The sequence below is a fragment of the Geotrypetes seraphini genome, chromosome 2 (assembly GCF_902459505.1).
Source record: "Geotrypetes seraphini chromosome 2, aGeoSer1.1, whole genome shotgun sequence".
In the NCBI taxonomy this organism is placed as follows: domain Eukaryota; kingdom Metazoa; phylum Chordata; class Amphibia; order Gymnophiona; family Dermophiidae; genus Geotrypetes; species Geotrypetes seraphini.
The window spans coordinates 865,955-881,305 of record NC_047085.1 but is presented as its reverse complement, the minus strand read 5'-3'; the positions used below and the strand labels follow the sequence as shown (position 1 = coordinate 881,305).

General features: G+C 48.2%; 1 protein-coding gene across 3 annotated transcripts in view; it reads left to right on the top strand.

The window, feature by feature from the left end:
- The window catches only part of PARP10 (poly(ADP-ribose) polymerase family member 10), a 183,996-nt gene that overhangs the window by 16,677 nt on the left and 151,968 nt on the right, over positions 1-15,351 (top strand). For all 3 annotated transcript variants that reach the window (XM_033934016.1, XM_033934015.1, XM_033934017.1), the window contains one exon: positions 12,199-12,374. In XM_033934016.1, the coding sequence (XP_033789907.1) occupies positions 12,200-12,374 (175 nt within the window). In that variant the 5' untranslated portion in view covers position 12,199. The remainder of the gene's footprint in view (positions 1-12,198; positions 12,375-15,351) is intronic.

Here is a 15,351-nt window from a genome sequence, read left to right as displayed (position 1 = left end):
CCTTGGCGTGATCTCATCAGGATACTCTCTCAACTTTCGGACCATTCCTCCGGAAAACCCCCCAAGGAATTGCCCTCCCAACCGGACGCAGCTACCCCTACTCCTCTCCGAAGCTCGAGACCTGCTTCGCCTGAGAGCAGTGGAGGAGGTTCCCCCTGACCAACGGAGGAAGGGCTTCTACTCCCGTTACTTCCTGGTACTGAAAAAAACGGGAGACTTACGCCCAATACTAGACTTGAGACGCCTCAACAAATTTCTGATACGAGAAAAATTTTGGATGCTTTCCCTACCGACCCTCTACCCCCTGATCGACGAGGGCGACTGGCTCTGCTCCCTCGATCTGAAGGAGGCGTACACACATGTCCCAGTGCACCCCGCTCACCGCAAGTTCTTGCGTTTTCAGGTAGGGGACTGGCACCTACAATACCATGTCCTTCCCTTCGGCCTAGCATCGTCACCTCGGGTCTTCACCAAGTGCCTCGTGGTGGTCGCAGCAACCTTACGCTCCCAGGGCCTCCAGGTATTCCCCTACCTGGACGACTGGCTGATCAAAGCCCCGTCCAGGGAAGCGGTTATCTCAGCGACCCAACAGACTATTACCTACCTACAAAGTCTGGGGTTCGAGATAAACTTCCCAAAATCCCAACTACGCCCCTCCCAGTCCCTACAGTTCATCGGGGCCACGCTGGACACGGTTCGCCTCCGTTCCTTCCTCCCCCCTCCGCATCTAGAGGCGTTAGTAAGCCTGAGTCGACGGTTTTCCCTGCTGACCTCGGTATCAGCTCGGCAGATGATGACTCTTCTGGGCCACATGGCCTCCACCGTCCACGTCACACCCTTCGCCCGCCTCCATCTGAGAATTCCTCAATGGACCCTGGCCTCTCAATGGCGTCAAGACCAGGACCCGATCGACCGCCCCGTGACAGTGTCGCCTTCCTTGCAACGATCGCTCCGCTGGTGGGCTGACTCTTCAAATCTTTCCAAAGGTTTGCTCTTCCTCACCCCACCCCACAGCAAGATACTCACCACGGACTCGTCGGAGTACGCTTGGGGAGCCCATCTGGACGGCCTACGCACTCAAGGGATGTGGTCAGCAGAAGACCGTCGCTGCCACATCAACGTGCTAGAGCTTCGGGCCATCTATCTTGCAGCTGTAGCTTTTCAACATCTGCTCCACGACCGAGTGGTTCTCATCCGAACCGACAACCAGGTAGCAATGTACTACGTAAACAAACAAGGGGGAACAGGGTCTTGGTCCCTTTGCCAGGAAGCCCTGCGCCTCTGGAAATGGGCAATCTCCAACAACACCTTCCTTCGAGCGGTGTACATACAAGGAGAACAAAACTGTCTGGCGGACAGACTCAGCCGCCTCCTCCAGCCACACGAGTGGTCACTGCACTCTCAGATCCTACGACAGGTGTTCGAAAAGTGGGGGACGCCTCAAATAGATCTATTCGCATCCCCCCACAACCACAAGCTGCCTCTCTTCTGCTCCCGGATGTACTCCCCGGACCGGCTCGAGGCCGACGCCTTCCTCCTCGACTGGGAGGGAAGGTTCCTATACGCGTTCCCGCCGATTCCTCTGATACTGCGGACGCTTGTCCACCTGAAAACAGTACAAACCACCCTGATCCTGATTGCTCCTCGCTGGCCACGCCAGCCTTGGTTTTCCCTTCTACTTCAACTCAGTGTCAGAGATCCACTGCCTCTGCCTCTGTTTCCCTCTCTACTATCACAGGGTCAGGGTTCGCTGTTACATCCCAATCTTCAATCTCTTCATCTGAATGCTTGGTTTCTCTCCCCCTGACTGCTCTCCCCGTGTCTCAATCAGTCAAGGAGATATTGGAGGCCTCTAGAAAGACCTCGACGAGAACCTGCTACTCCCAAAAGTGGACCAGATTCTCAACCTAGTGCTCCTCCCACAGCCAGGACCCGGTGTCGGTCCCCGTCCCTCTGGTCCTTGACTATTTACTTCAATTATCTCATTCCGGCCTAAAGACCAACTCCATTCGAGTACACCTCAGTGCGATTGCGGCATTTCATCAGCCCCTGGAAGGGAAAGCCCTCTCGCTCCATCCCTTAGTCTCTCGCTTCATGAAGGGTCTTCTGAATGTCCACCCCCCTCTCAAACCTCCCCCGGTGGTTTGGGACCTTAATGTGGTTCTGGCTCAACTAATGAAACCTCCATTTGAGCCCCTAGACAAATGCCACCCAAAATTCCTCACTTGGAAGGTGATTTTCCTGCTCGCGCTCACTTCCGCCCGGCGGGTTAGTGAGTTACAAGCTCTGGTAGCGGACCCACCCTTCACGGTATTCCATCACGACAAGGTGGTACTCCGCACCCATCCAAAGTTCTTGCCTAAAGTAGCGTCTGATTTTCACCTCAATCAGTCCATTGTCTTGCCTGTGTTTTTTCCCAAGCCCCACTCTCACCCCGGAGAGGTGGCGCTCCATACTCTTGACTGTAAGAGAGCGTTGGCCTTTTACCTCCAACGTACTCAGTCACACCGGAAAGTCCCACAATTGTTTTTGTCCTTCGACTCAAACCGGTTAGGTCACCCATTCTCCAAGCGCACCTTGTCCAACTGGTTGGCCGACTGCATCTCCTTCTGCTACGCTCAGGCTGGTCTCACGCTGCATGGTCGAGTAACAGGACACAAGGTCCAAGCGATGGCAGCCTCCATAGCGTTCCTCAGGTCCACACCTATTGAGGAAATCTGCAATGCTGCCACGTGGTCTTCGGTTCATACCTTCACCTCCCACTACTGTCTGGACTCACTGTCCAGGAGCGATGGCCGGTTCGGCCAATCGGTTTTACGAAATCTATTTGCTTAAATTGCCAACTTCCCTCCATCCCTTTTCAGTTAGCTTGGAGGTCACCCACATGTGAGAATATCATGCCTGCTTGTCCTGGGATAAAGCACAGTTACTTACCGTAACAGGTGTTATCCAGGTACAGCAGGCATATATTCTCACAACCCGCCCACCTCCCCGAGGTTGGCTTCTTTGCTAGTTAAGTGAACTGGAGACCACGAGGGGATGCACCCCCTAGTGGAGCAGGAAGGCACGCATGCGTGGAGCAGCAGAGCAAACTTAAATCTTCAATCAAGTTTGCTTGAAAATGCTTCCGCATCGGGGCTCCGTAGATGACGTCACCCACATGTGAGAATATATGCCTGCTGTCCCTGGATAACACCTGTTACGGTAAGTAACTGTGCTATATGACAAGCGGACAAAGGAAATGTGGGAGGTGTTATTTAGTGATGAGAGCACTTTGTGCATGTTGGGTGATCAGTGCAGAACGTATCTACGTAGATATCCAGGAGAATTCAAGCCTGAATGCTTTAACCTGTTGGTTAAGCATCCTACAAAGGTCATGGTATGGAGATGTATGGCAGCAAATGGTGTCGGTCGGCTTCACATTGTAGAGGACATGGTAAATGCAGTGAAAGTACACTTCCGTATTCGCTGTGATAGGGGATTAACAGACCCACATTTACAGAAAAACTGCGAATAACTGTTTCATATGTTATTTGCTGTTTTCTATTAAAAACCATCATGAATATGGTGAAACTGCAAATAACACGGTGGGAGACCTGGCCTGTTCCTGAAGGAGGGGCAAAACAAGGTGAAGAAAGTGCTGGGAATCGGCGATTTTCTCTGTAAATGCTTGGAATCGGCGATTTCTCTATGCAAGCTGATATAATTTGGGGCGGGGAGCCAGCAAGATAAAAACCATGAATAATCGAAACCGCGATTACTGAAACTGCAAATACGGAGGGAGACGTGTACGTTGAAATCCTGCAGAAATGATGTTGCCTTCAGCAGAGAACTTGTTCTTTCAAGATGATAATGCACCATGTCGTCAAACAAAAACTGTACACGAAGGGAGTGAAGGCAGTTGATTGGCCTGCTCAGTCACCAAATCTCAATCCAATTGAGAACCTGTGGCACAAGCTGTCACTGGAAATATTTAAAAAAGAAAAAAAGCCAACAGCGAAGCAAGAGCTGATTGTGTCATTGATTGAAGCTTGGAATAGGATCATTACCCACGAGCATCTGGTGAAGCTGGTCCACTCTATTCCCGAATGGTAGCAGCTTGTCTGCAAGAACAAAGGTTGGCCAATCAAATATTGAAAGCAGTAGAAAGGACAAAACAGCCCTCTTCAGGGATATCTATAGAAATAAAAGAAATATAACAGAATATAATATCATACAGCCACATGAGCACAATGCATTATCATTGCCAATATTCAACAAAATTTCTTTGGCCTGAAAATTTATTTAAAGGCATATTTTTATAAAATATACATGTACGGTAACTGAACATATGATAGTAGAATAGAAAATTAAATAAGATGATAAATAACAAATGGTGCCTCCGCGTGTGCTATGCCAGGTACACCTGGCGGGGCCTCCGCGTGTGTGGATCGCTGGACTTGATGGACCTAAGGTCTGATCCGGAGTTGGCAATTCTTATGTTCTTAAAATGCATCAACCAAGTCAAGTGATGCAGGGTTTTTGCACACAACTATAGCTGCTGTGACCTCTCGCAGCTGCTTGTGGCATTTCCTGTAGTACTACAAGTTTCCACAAGAGGTCACGGAAGCCATTTTAGAAGGCAGCCATGAGGAGGCAGGAGTGAGAGGGCTGCGCTTCTGCCACAAAGGCTCCTGCTGGACCACCAGGTACCTCAGTATACTCAGGGCGGGAGGGGATAATGGGGTTGGGAGGGAGATTAAAGGGTAGGGGTCTGGAGAGGGAAGAGAACCTTGACTATGGTTTGGGAGGGAGGGGCAAGGAAGGGAACGGTAGATATGAAACGCTTGTACACTCTTTCCAAGAATACTAGGACTAGGGGGGCATGTGATAAAGCTATTAAGTAGTACATTTAAAACAAACTGGAGAAAATATTCTTCACACATAGTGTAATTAAACCCTGGAATTCATTGTTGGAGAATATGGTTGAAATCAATTAGCTTAGCAGGGTTTATTTTATTTTTTTAAATTCTTTATTCATTTTTAATCTTGCATCAAGTGTACAAATAATAAAACATTTGAAATTAAATACATCACTTGAATTTCTTTCTAATATAACATCAAATATATAAATTTATTCCCTACCCCTCCTCCCTTTCCTTTAACATTTAATCAAAAATATACAATATAAATATTCTTTTTCTTTTGATTAAACCCACAGTAAACTATAAACCACCATCCTCCCCTCATTTGCAAATATATTTTCACTAGAAAATGGTGTCTATTATTACAATAAATTGTCAATGGCCCCCAAATCGTTAAGCGGGGTTTAAAAAAAGGATAATTTACTAAAAGATGTCCATAGGCCATTATTGAGATGGCTTGGGGAAATCCACTGCTTATTCCTAGGATAAGCAGCATGGAATCTGTTTTACTACTTGGGATTTAGCTAAGTACTTGGGACCTGGATATTGGGCTTGATGGACCTTCAGTCTGTCCCAGTAGGGCAATTCTTTTTTTTTTATCATTAAATGTTTATTAAAAGATTTTGAGTATAAAATTATACACACCAGAAATTGCATAGCAGAAACAACAGAGGTGCAAACAAGCATACAAAACCACAACCAGAGATCTATAAGTCTCATCATGCTCCCCCAACAATACAATCATCAAAGAGTGCTCCCACCCCTACCAACAATCCCCCAGTAGAAAGCAGTAACCCTAACTCCACTATATCCCCCCACCCCCCCGCACTACCACTAACAAAGAGGGACTCCCTGTTGGTTCTGCAGGAGAGTCCCCCCATCCACCATCCCCCCCCCGAAAGAAGCTTAAAACAAAGATTCGATTTTTTCAAGGATTCGTGTCCAAGTCCGTGTGTAAGTATAATAGTAACCATGACGCTTTGCAATAGACAGTTCCATTTGATAAATAAATTGAAGCTTAAGAGTCCAATCCAGTTGAGTAGGTGCCAGTTCCTGCTTCCAATGAGCAGCAATCAAGCACTTGGCAGCCGCCAAACCCCAGCGTCGAAGTTTGGTTTGCCAGGAATATAAACACACATTATAAAGGCCCAACAAGCATCCCTGTGGAGAAAAGGGCAATAAAATTTGTAACAATTGTGATAAACATCCCACGACCTTCCTCCAATAAGGCTGTAGGATAGGGCAGTCCCACCAAATATGCAAAAAAGTCCCCGAAGCCAACCCACATCTCCAACACAATACCGAAGCACCAGGGAACATTCGATGTAGTCGCTCCGGCGTGTAGTACCACCGAATGACCACTTTATAGGCATTTTCCTTAATAAGTGCACAAGAGGATGCCTTGCCTACTTCTGTAGTGATCAGTGCCCACTCCCCAACCGAGAAGGTACAACCCAGATCCACCTCCCAAGCCCGCTGGTAGAGAGCCGGGAAAGAAAAGGAGCCCCGAATATATTGGTAAAGAACAGAAACCGGTTTAGGAAGGCCCCTAAGTGTGACCCACAAGTGAGCCAAGGGATCTAGAGACTGAATAGGCTCCCGATCCCACTTCTGGGAGTGAAGAAAATGACGTATCTGAGAATAGGCTAGAAAATCTCCTTTGGGCAAGGCAGCACTGATTCTGAAGGTTTCAAAAGACACCAGGACCCCCTTCTGAAGCACATCCCTAAAGGTGTGTAGCCCCAACTGCGCCCAGCGCACAAAAACAGAACTCTCCCCACCGGCCGGGAACATGGGCTCCTCCCGCATCGCACCAAGCACCGATGGGACCACCCCACCCCCCCAACGCTTTCGAGTGACACACCACACTTTCACTAGATGGTCCAAAAACGGATTCCCCGGAACCGCCACCGTCCGGCCCCCCATGGACGAGGACCAAAGCCAATGTTTCAAGCAGGGACGACCCACAAAATGCTGCTCCATGCGTACCGCCAATTTAAAGTCCGCTATTTCCCAATCCAATAGGAGCCGCAGCTGAGCAGCCCGGTAATACCAGAACAAATTCGGCACCGCCCGCCCCCCTTTGTCCCTGGCCGCCCACAATGCAGCTCTGGAAATACGAGGGGATCTCCCCTGCCAAATAAACCGAAAGAACAAAGTGTGCAACTGTTTCAACACCAATTTGGGAACCGAAATCGGTAACGTTTGAAAGAGAAAAAGCAAGCGGGGTAAAATATTCATTTTTAAAACTGCAATGCGACCCCACCAAGACAACCAAAACCCATTCCAGCGTTGTATATCAGTCCGGATTTGGTGAATAATCCGAGCGTAATTAGCTGTATATAATTGGGATAAATCAACCGGTAAACGAATCCCCAAATAGCGGATAACCCCAGGAGCCCAGCGAAAGGGAAACCGGGCAGCTAATCTACGCTGATCCTCAGCCCCTAAATTTACACTCAACAGTTCAGATTTATCCATATTCACCGTAAACCCCGAAACCCTCCCATAGTCCAACAAAAGATCCACCAAAATAGGTAACGAGACCTCCGGTTCTCGGACATACAATAACACATCATCGGCAAACAGTGCTAATCGATGTTCCATATCCCCAATCATCACCCCTAATAAATCACCATGTTCCCTAATACGAATGGCCAGAGGTTCCATAGAGAGAGCAAACAACAGAGGAGACAAAGGGCATCCCTGTCTAGTGCCTCTCCCTATGGAAAAAAACTCGCTATAAACCCCATTTGCACGCACTGTGGCTCTGGGGGCCGCATAGAAGGCTTGCACCCAGGCCAAAAAAGAAGCTCCCAACCCCATCCGAGTCATCACTTCCCACAAGAACTCCCAGTCAACCTGATCGAAAGCCTTCTCCGCATCAATTGCCAAAAAGGCAATCTTGGCAGAAGACCTCTGTGCCGCCCACATGAGATGTAACGTTCGTCTAATATTATCACCAACCTGCCGCCTTTGAACAAAACCCGATTGATCCAAGTGCACCAGAGAGGGCAGAACCCGGCCCAAGCGAAGCGCCAAGACCTTTGCTAAAATTTTTGCATCCGTATTCAATAAGGAGATCGGTCGATATGACCCACACCCAGTAGGATCCCTACCCGGTTTAAGCAGGACTGTGATCCCAGCCTCTCCCATAGTAGAGGGCAACGATGAACCTCCCCGTATCCCATTCGCAACTCTAACCAACAGCGGAGCGAGAATCTCCCGAAAAAGTTTATAAAACTGATTAGTATACCCATCCAGGCCAGGCGATTTCCCCAACTTCAAATTAGCAATGACTCCCAGGACCTCTCCCAATTCAATAGGTTCATTAAGCATATCTCTATCCACGTCCGAAAGCCGAGGAAGCCGCAACTCCGAGAGATATCCCTCCAGAGCCATTGCATCTCGCCCCCCGGATTTCTGATACAAATCAGAATAAAATTTAAGGAAGACCGCGCTAATAGCCGAGTCTGAACGATGTACCGTACCCCGCGGATCCCTTATCTCTGTAATAGCTGCTCTCGCTTGCTTCAGCTTAATAAGCCGAGCCAGTCGAGATCCCGGGGTATTATTATACTCATAAACCGTTTGACTCAAACGCTCTCTCAAAAACTCATATTCCCCCATCTGCAATAAAGAAAGTTCCGCCCTTACCCTAAGAAGATGCTCATACACCAAGGGGTCCTGGTGTCTCTGATGCTGCCTCCCCAACCGCTCTAACTGTTCATGCAATGCCAATGAACGTTGCGCCCGTTGACGCTTACGACGAGCCCCCCACTTAATGAAAATACCCCGCACCACCACCTTCAGGGCATCCCACAAAGTCGCATCGCTAACCGTGTTATTATCATTAATCTGGAGGTACTGGTCTACCGCCTCATTCACCTCCCGAACCACCACAGGATCTTTCAATAAAGACTCATTGAGTCTCCAGAAACGCCGTCCCTCCCCAGCCCAGTAACCCGTACAGGCCACCCATACTGGCGCATGGTCAGAAATTTGAATAGCTCCTATTTCAGCTTGTCGAATCCCCCCCCACGAATTTCGATGGGTCCATAGCCCGTCTATACGTGCATACGATTTATGTGCATGTGAGTAATGAGTATAGGAACGCTGTGTGGGATGAGACAACCTCCAGCAGTCCACCAAGCCCAGAGAAGAGAACAATGACAGTAAAGCCCGTCTAGCAGCCCTAGACGGAGAGCGAGTCCCGCCTACAGAATGATCCAAAACAACATCTGGTGTAACATTAAAGTCCCCCCCAAGGTACACAGACCCCTTCACCAACCCAACCAGATCCGCTTTAAGAGACCCAAAATAGCTGGCCTGATCTGTATTGGGGCCATACAGATTGAGAAGAGTTATGGTGCGACCCTGTAACGTAGCCACAAGGGCTAAACATCGCCCTGCACTATCACGATAAACTTGATTAACCACCAGCCCCAAGCCCTTGCGCACTAATATAGCCAAGCCCCCCACCTTCTTCCCTGGAGTCGCCCCCTGGTGAGTCCAAATCTGATCATAAAGGGGGGAACGTAAGACAGCCACATCTCGAGGCCTCAAATGTGTTTCCTGAAGTAAACAAACATCCCATTGCAGTCGAGCCAGTTCTTTACATACAATACTACGCTTACCCGGGCTATTAAGCCCATTAACATTCCACGAACCTATAGTGAAAAGCTTCTCCTCCCCCCCCCCTCCCCACCCTAACCCCCCCAGACCCCACCCCCCTCCCCCCTCCCCCATGCTGCCTCGAACCCTTAGTTCCAGGATTCGCCAGCGCGGAGAAAGTGCAAACCTCCCCTACAGGCAATCATCACCCCTCCACTATGTCCAAGAAACTCCCAAAGAATACCTCCACACCTTGTCACCATGTGCCACTCCACCCCCCCCCCCCCCTTGTATTCAACTCCCAGTCCTTCCCCCCACTCACCCAACCCCCAGCAGACCAACCGTAACACACAACACAGTCCAAACCCAAACAGCCAGGTAACTAAACCACCCATCAACCACGCTTTGAAATATTACATGCAAAATTGGCAATACTACCAGACAACCTTAGCACTATTACATGCTAAATCGGCAATATTACTGGTAACATATTGGACAGCACAAAGCTATCAGAAATCTCCAGTCCAATAAAGCAGAGGGCTAGCTATAGCCTCCAGCTCCACCAGAAAGTTCCAAGAAGTCCACTCCGAACCAGCCAAGGCAAAGCCTGGTATCAAGGCTAACCAGAAAAAGAGGAAACCGGTGTGTTCAGGACTGGGGCTTCGCTGACTTCTTGCCCGAGCGCAGTACAGTGCTCCAAGGCTCACTCTGCGCAGATGTAGAAGCCACCGCCGGAGGCCGGTCTGCATCCAGTAGATTCCCACAGCCCAGGGCTCGCATCTCCGCCCAGGCTTCCGACACCGTGCTCACACGTCTAGAAGAACCATTAATAGTCAGCCACATGCCGAAGGGAAAGAGCCAACGGTATCTATGGCCCCCAGAGCGCAACACTTGCGTGACTTCATGAAACGCTCTCCGCTTCTGCAAAGTAGTCCAAGCCAGGTCCTGAAACACTCCCACAGCCAAATCATTCCACCGGAGAGCAGACTGTCGACGGCCAGCCAGCAAAATTCTTTCCTTTAGGGAGAACTCCCCAAAGCAAGCGATGATATCCCGGGTGCCCTGGGCTCGGGCAGTTCCCAGACTACGATGGGCACGTACCAGCACAATGGTCTCCGGTACATCCGCCCCGTCAGCTCGCAGCAGGTGTTCACAAAAAGCTCTAACCACCGCTTTACAGTCTCTGTAAGCCTCAGTTTCAGGGATTCCCTTAAAGCGCAGATTGCTGCGCCGAGAGCGATTTTCAAGGTCCTCCACTTGATTCTGTAGGTCCCGGAGCTCGTTAGATATGCGGCCAGTAACATCCTTGGTTGTAGACACCTCCGCAGTAAGAGTGGCCACGTGGTCTTCAGAAGCCGAGACTCGGGCTCCCAATGCACTGACCTCAGATTTCAGCTCCATTATTGCAGCTCTGACATCCCCCCTCACTCCAACGATTTCTGCCTTCAAGTCTTTGAACCAGTCCGTTATTGATTTCGGGGGCAGCTCTCCAGCATCCCCCATCTGCTCTGGCAGGCCCTCATCCTCCGACTCGGAGGGAATCGCCGATCCGGCCGCCATCTTTTTTTTCTCCCCCCCGCTGCTCGCCGCCTCCAAGCCCGATTTCTCGGGCGGATCTCCAAAAAATTTAAATTTTTCGAGGCGCTTTCGAGTCGCCATGGAAAGGGGACCCCGGATCACCCACAAAGTGGCCGAAACTCCTCTCTTTGGAAGCGCTCAGCGCGCAGTGCAGCAAAAGCCCGACGGAGCTTCTGCTTTAAGCTGCCATTCGGCGAGATGACGTCACTTCCTCTCCCCAGTAGGGCAATTCTTATGTTCTTAAGGGAGGGATGAAAGGTGCAGAGACCTGCGAGGGGTTGGATAATAATAATAATAACTTTATTTTTCTATACTGCCACAATCTTGCGACTTCTAGGCGGTTTACATTCAAGAGAGCTGGACATTCAGCGAGTTACAATATGCAGATAGTTAGAGAAAATACAGAGTACATCAACTTTGAGAATGCGAAAATCTAAGAAATTTCCGAGAAGACCTGTTAGGAAAAGGTCGTGAATTACAAAAAATACATCGAAAATTACAATATACAGTTTAAGAATTTTCAGGGGGGACATATTAGAAGAAATGTCCCGAATTGATTAGGATTTCAGAGGGGGTATATTCTGAACGAGAAAAGAAAGAAGTGTTCAGTGAAGATTCTGATTAGGTGATGTATTTGTCGAATAAGGCAGTTTTTATGAGTTTTCTAAAAGCGTTGTAGGTCAGTCTAGCTTTAGTAATGTAGTTGTCTAGCCAAATTTCTATCCAGAAAGATTTTGTATTTACAATTGGTAATGCTTGGGTTTGCAAAAAGATAGCAGTTTCTGGTTTGTAGAATATGAAGTGAGATAGCCAGTACGTAGGAGTTTGAAACCTATGCAGGAGAACTTGAAAATTATTCCTGCCTCGACTGGCAGCCAGTGCAGTAATTTGTAGTAGGGGGTGGGTGACATGGATGGGAGAGAAGCTACACCTTGTAAATCTTTGCTGTAAATAGGTTGCCGACCCCTGCACTAGGTGTGGGAGAAGGGATTCTGTGTTCCAATTGCAGATGTTTTCTCTTGGGGATGTCTCCTGTAATTAGTGTGTGGGGGGGGGGGAGCTGTTTTCTTTATTTCCCTGACATAGGTGCATGCTTTCTTAGGATGGAGGAGGTGCCCTCTCCACGGGCTGTGCTTGTGGTGGATGAACTCCCAGAAGAGATTGAATTGGATTTTCTGGTCCTGTATTTTGAAAATGAGCGTCGCTCTGGAGGAGGCCCTGTCCGCTCTTGTAAACAGCGTGGTAGATCTGTGCTGCTGGAGTTTGAGCACCAAGATGGTAAGTTGTGCTGTCTGTTACTTTCTCTTCAGGGGGTATGGGAATCAGATCTTCAGATAAATCCTCTCTCTCCTATTGCACTGTGTGTGTGGGGGGGGGGGGGAGGAGGTCCTCTGCTATCCCGGTGTACTGTAATGCTCTTTCTTAGGTCCTTTCCTGTTCTCCATATAAACCCACTCCCTTTGGGCACTGATCTCCTCACAAGATTTTCAGTATCAGCTCTTTGCCGATAATTTCCAGATCTACTTTTTTTTATACCGAATTTCTGTACAGGAATCCAGACCCGAGTCTTAGCTTTTTATCTGACGTTGCTGCCTGGATGTGCAATCGCTATTTAAACTGAGTTCCTTATCTTCCTGCCTAAACCCACTCCCCATTCTCTATTTCTGTGGACAACATTCTCCTCCTCCCTGTCTTGTTGGCTCGCAACCTTGGGGTTATCTTTGACTCCTCTCTCTCCTCTGATCAGAACCAACAAACTGCTAAAGCCTGTCGCTTCTTCCTCTGTAACAGTATCTCGCAATCTTTCTTGAATCACAGCACACTAATCTTACTGTCTGCGGCTCGAGACATCCAGAAGTGTGCAATGTCGTCATGATGCGCAAAGGTCCTTCAAACAGGCAGTGGGGGGTGCCAGCAAGGAAAAGGGCTGGAGAGGTGTTGGCACAAGCCGATTGCCTACAGGACATGCTTTTCTTCACAGAATTCAGCAGCAGTCCCTTTTTGACCACACGTCTTCAATTTTGAAGAAACTTCATTGATTACCAGTTTATTATTTTAAAATCTTGAAGATAGTCCAACAAGGGATTTATGATACTTAACCTGATTATTTGATCATGTGCTTGACATTGTATAGACCGAGCAGATCGTTAAGATCGGAAAATTGTATGTTATTAGATGTACATAAAAGGGAAGAAGTGACGTATGTCAGTATTATAAAATCCTGCTTTTCTGTTGCAGGCCCAATTTTATGGAATGAGATATCTGGAGTAATAACTCTGTAAAAATGTGTTAGGCCGAAGGGCTCCAATATTGGGAAACCAGGAACTAAAGGGAGAACAGAAGGCAGAGTGGGCGTAAATGGGAAATTCTCAGACTGGGAGACTGTGACTAGTGGTGTGCCCCAGGGCTCTGTACTTGGCCCTTCTTATTTAATATTTTCATAAATGACCTGGAGGATGGAACATCTAGTGAGCTCATCAAGTTCGCAGATGACACAAAGCTATGCCGGGCAATCAAATCACAGAAGGACAGTGAGGAACTCCAGAGCGAATTGAGCCGATTGGAAAATTGGGCAGATAAATGGCAGATGAAGTTTAATGTGGAAAAATGCAAAGTCGTGCACTTAGGCAGAAAAAATAAGGAACACAAGTACAGTATGTCGGGTGCAACTCTAGGAAAAACCGAACAGGAAAGGGACATAAGAAGTTGCCTCCGCTGAGGCAGACCAGAGGTCCATCTCGCCCAGCGGTCCGCTCTCGCGGCGGCCCATCAGGCCCACTGCCTGAAAAGTGGTCTCTGACTAATTTTACCATTTACCTCTAATCCTATCCCTATAACCTTACCTCTACTCTTATCTGTACCCCTCAATCCCTTTGTCCTCCAGGTACCTGTCCAGACCTTCTTTGAAGCCCTGTAGCGTGCTTCTGCTTATCACATCCTCCGGTAGCGCATTCCATGTATCCACCACCCTCTGGGTGAAAAAGAACTTCCTGGCATTTGTTCTAAACCTTTCCCCTCTCAATTTCACTGAGTGCCCCCTTGTACTTGAGGTTCCCCATAGTTTGAAAAATCTGTCCCTGTCCACTTTTTCTATGTCCTTCATGACCTTGAAGGTTTCTATCATGTCTCCTCTAAGTCGTCGCTTTTCCAGCGAGAAAAGCCCCAGCTTTTTCAGTCTATCAGTATATGAGAGGTCCCCCCTTACCCTTTATTAGCTTAGTTGCTCTTCTCTGGACTCTCTCAAGTACCGCCATGTCCTTCTTGAGGTACGGCGACCAGTACTGGACACAGTACTCCAAGTGCGGGCGCACCATTACACCTCCTTGGTTCTAAGGACTTGTAGTTCCAATTTTTCTTTTTTAAATTGATTTTTTTTTTACTATGAAAATGAAAATATATGGTTGTCACGTTTGTCTCAGTTGCACGACAATTGACTATAATCATCCTTGTGCTTCTCTTTATCCATTAAAGGTTTTTCTGTTACCACAAATTGCATTATTGAATATGTCTTATCTTTGCTTATTGCAGCCATTTTAACCATCATAATTGTATCCTTATTTAGGTTTCACTGGGAACATCTTATTTATCGATGGGAGTATATAGGAGTAGATTCAAGAAAGGATGCCTAATGTTAAGCACCATAATATAGCACACTAAGGCCCTCTTTTACTAAGGTGCGCTAAGCGTTTTAGCGCACGCTAAATCAACGCATGCGCTAACCACTAATGGAATGAAGCTTTATTTTAAAAAAAACCAACTCGCGAATAACCGAATACGCAGATACTGAAACCGCGGTTCGGAGGGCTCACTGTATTTTTGTTTTTATTTAGTTTGATAGTTAGTGATTCCTTCTAAGCCCTTCAGTTCCTGTCTGTTTACCAATTGGTCCAGCTTGTCTTTCAAACTAAATTCCTTGCTCTGTTTTCTTTTCTTTCAGAGTGGCCAGCAAGCAAATTGATCTCTCCATCCCCCATCTCTCTTGCAGTCCACAGCTAGGCCTTCCCCCCGCTGCCTCTGACTGGCTGTCTGTAGCCCCACCCAAGCAAGCAGATTGATCTTTCCATCCCCCATCTCTCTTGCAGGCCACAGCTAGGCCCTCCCCTGCTGCCTCTGACTGGCTGGCTGTAGCCCCTCCCAAGCAAGCAGATTGATCTTCCCATTCCCCATCTCTCTTGCAGTCCACAGCTAGGCCTTCCCCCCGCTGCCTCTGACTGGCTGGCTGTAGCCCCTCCCAAGCAAGCAGATTGATCTTTCC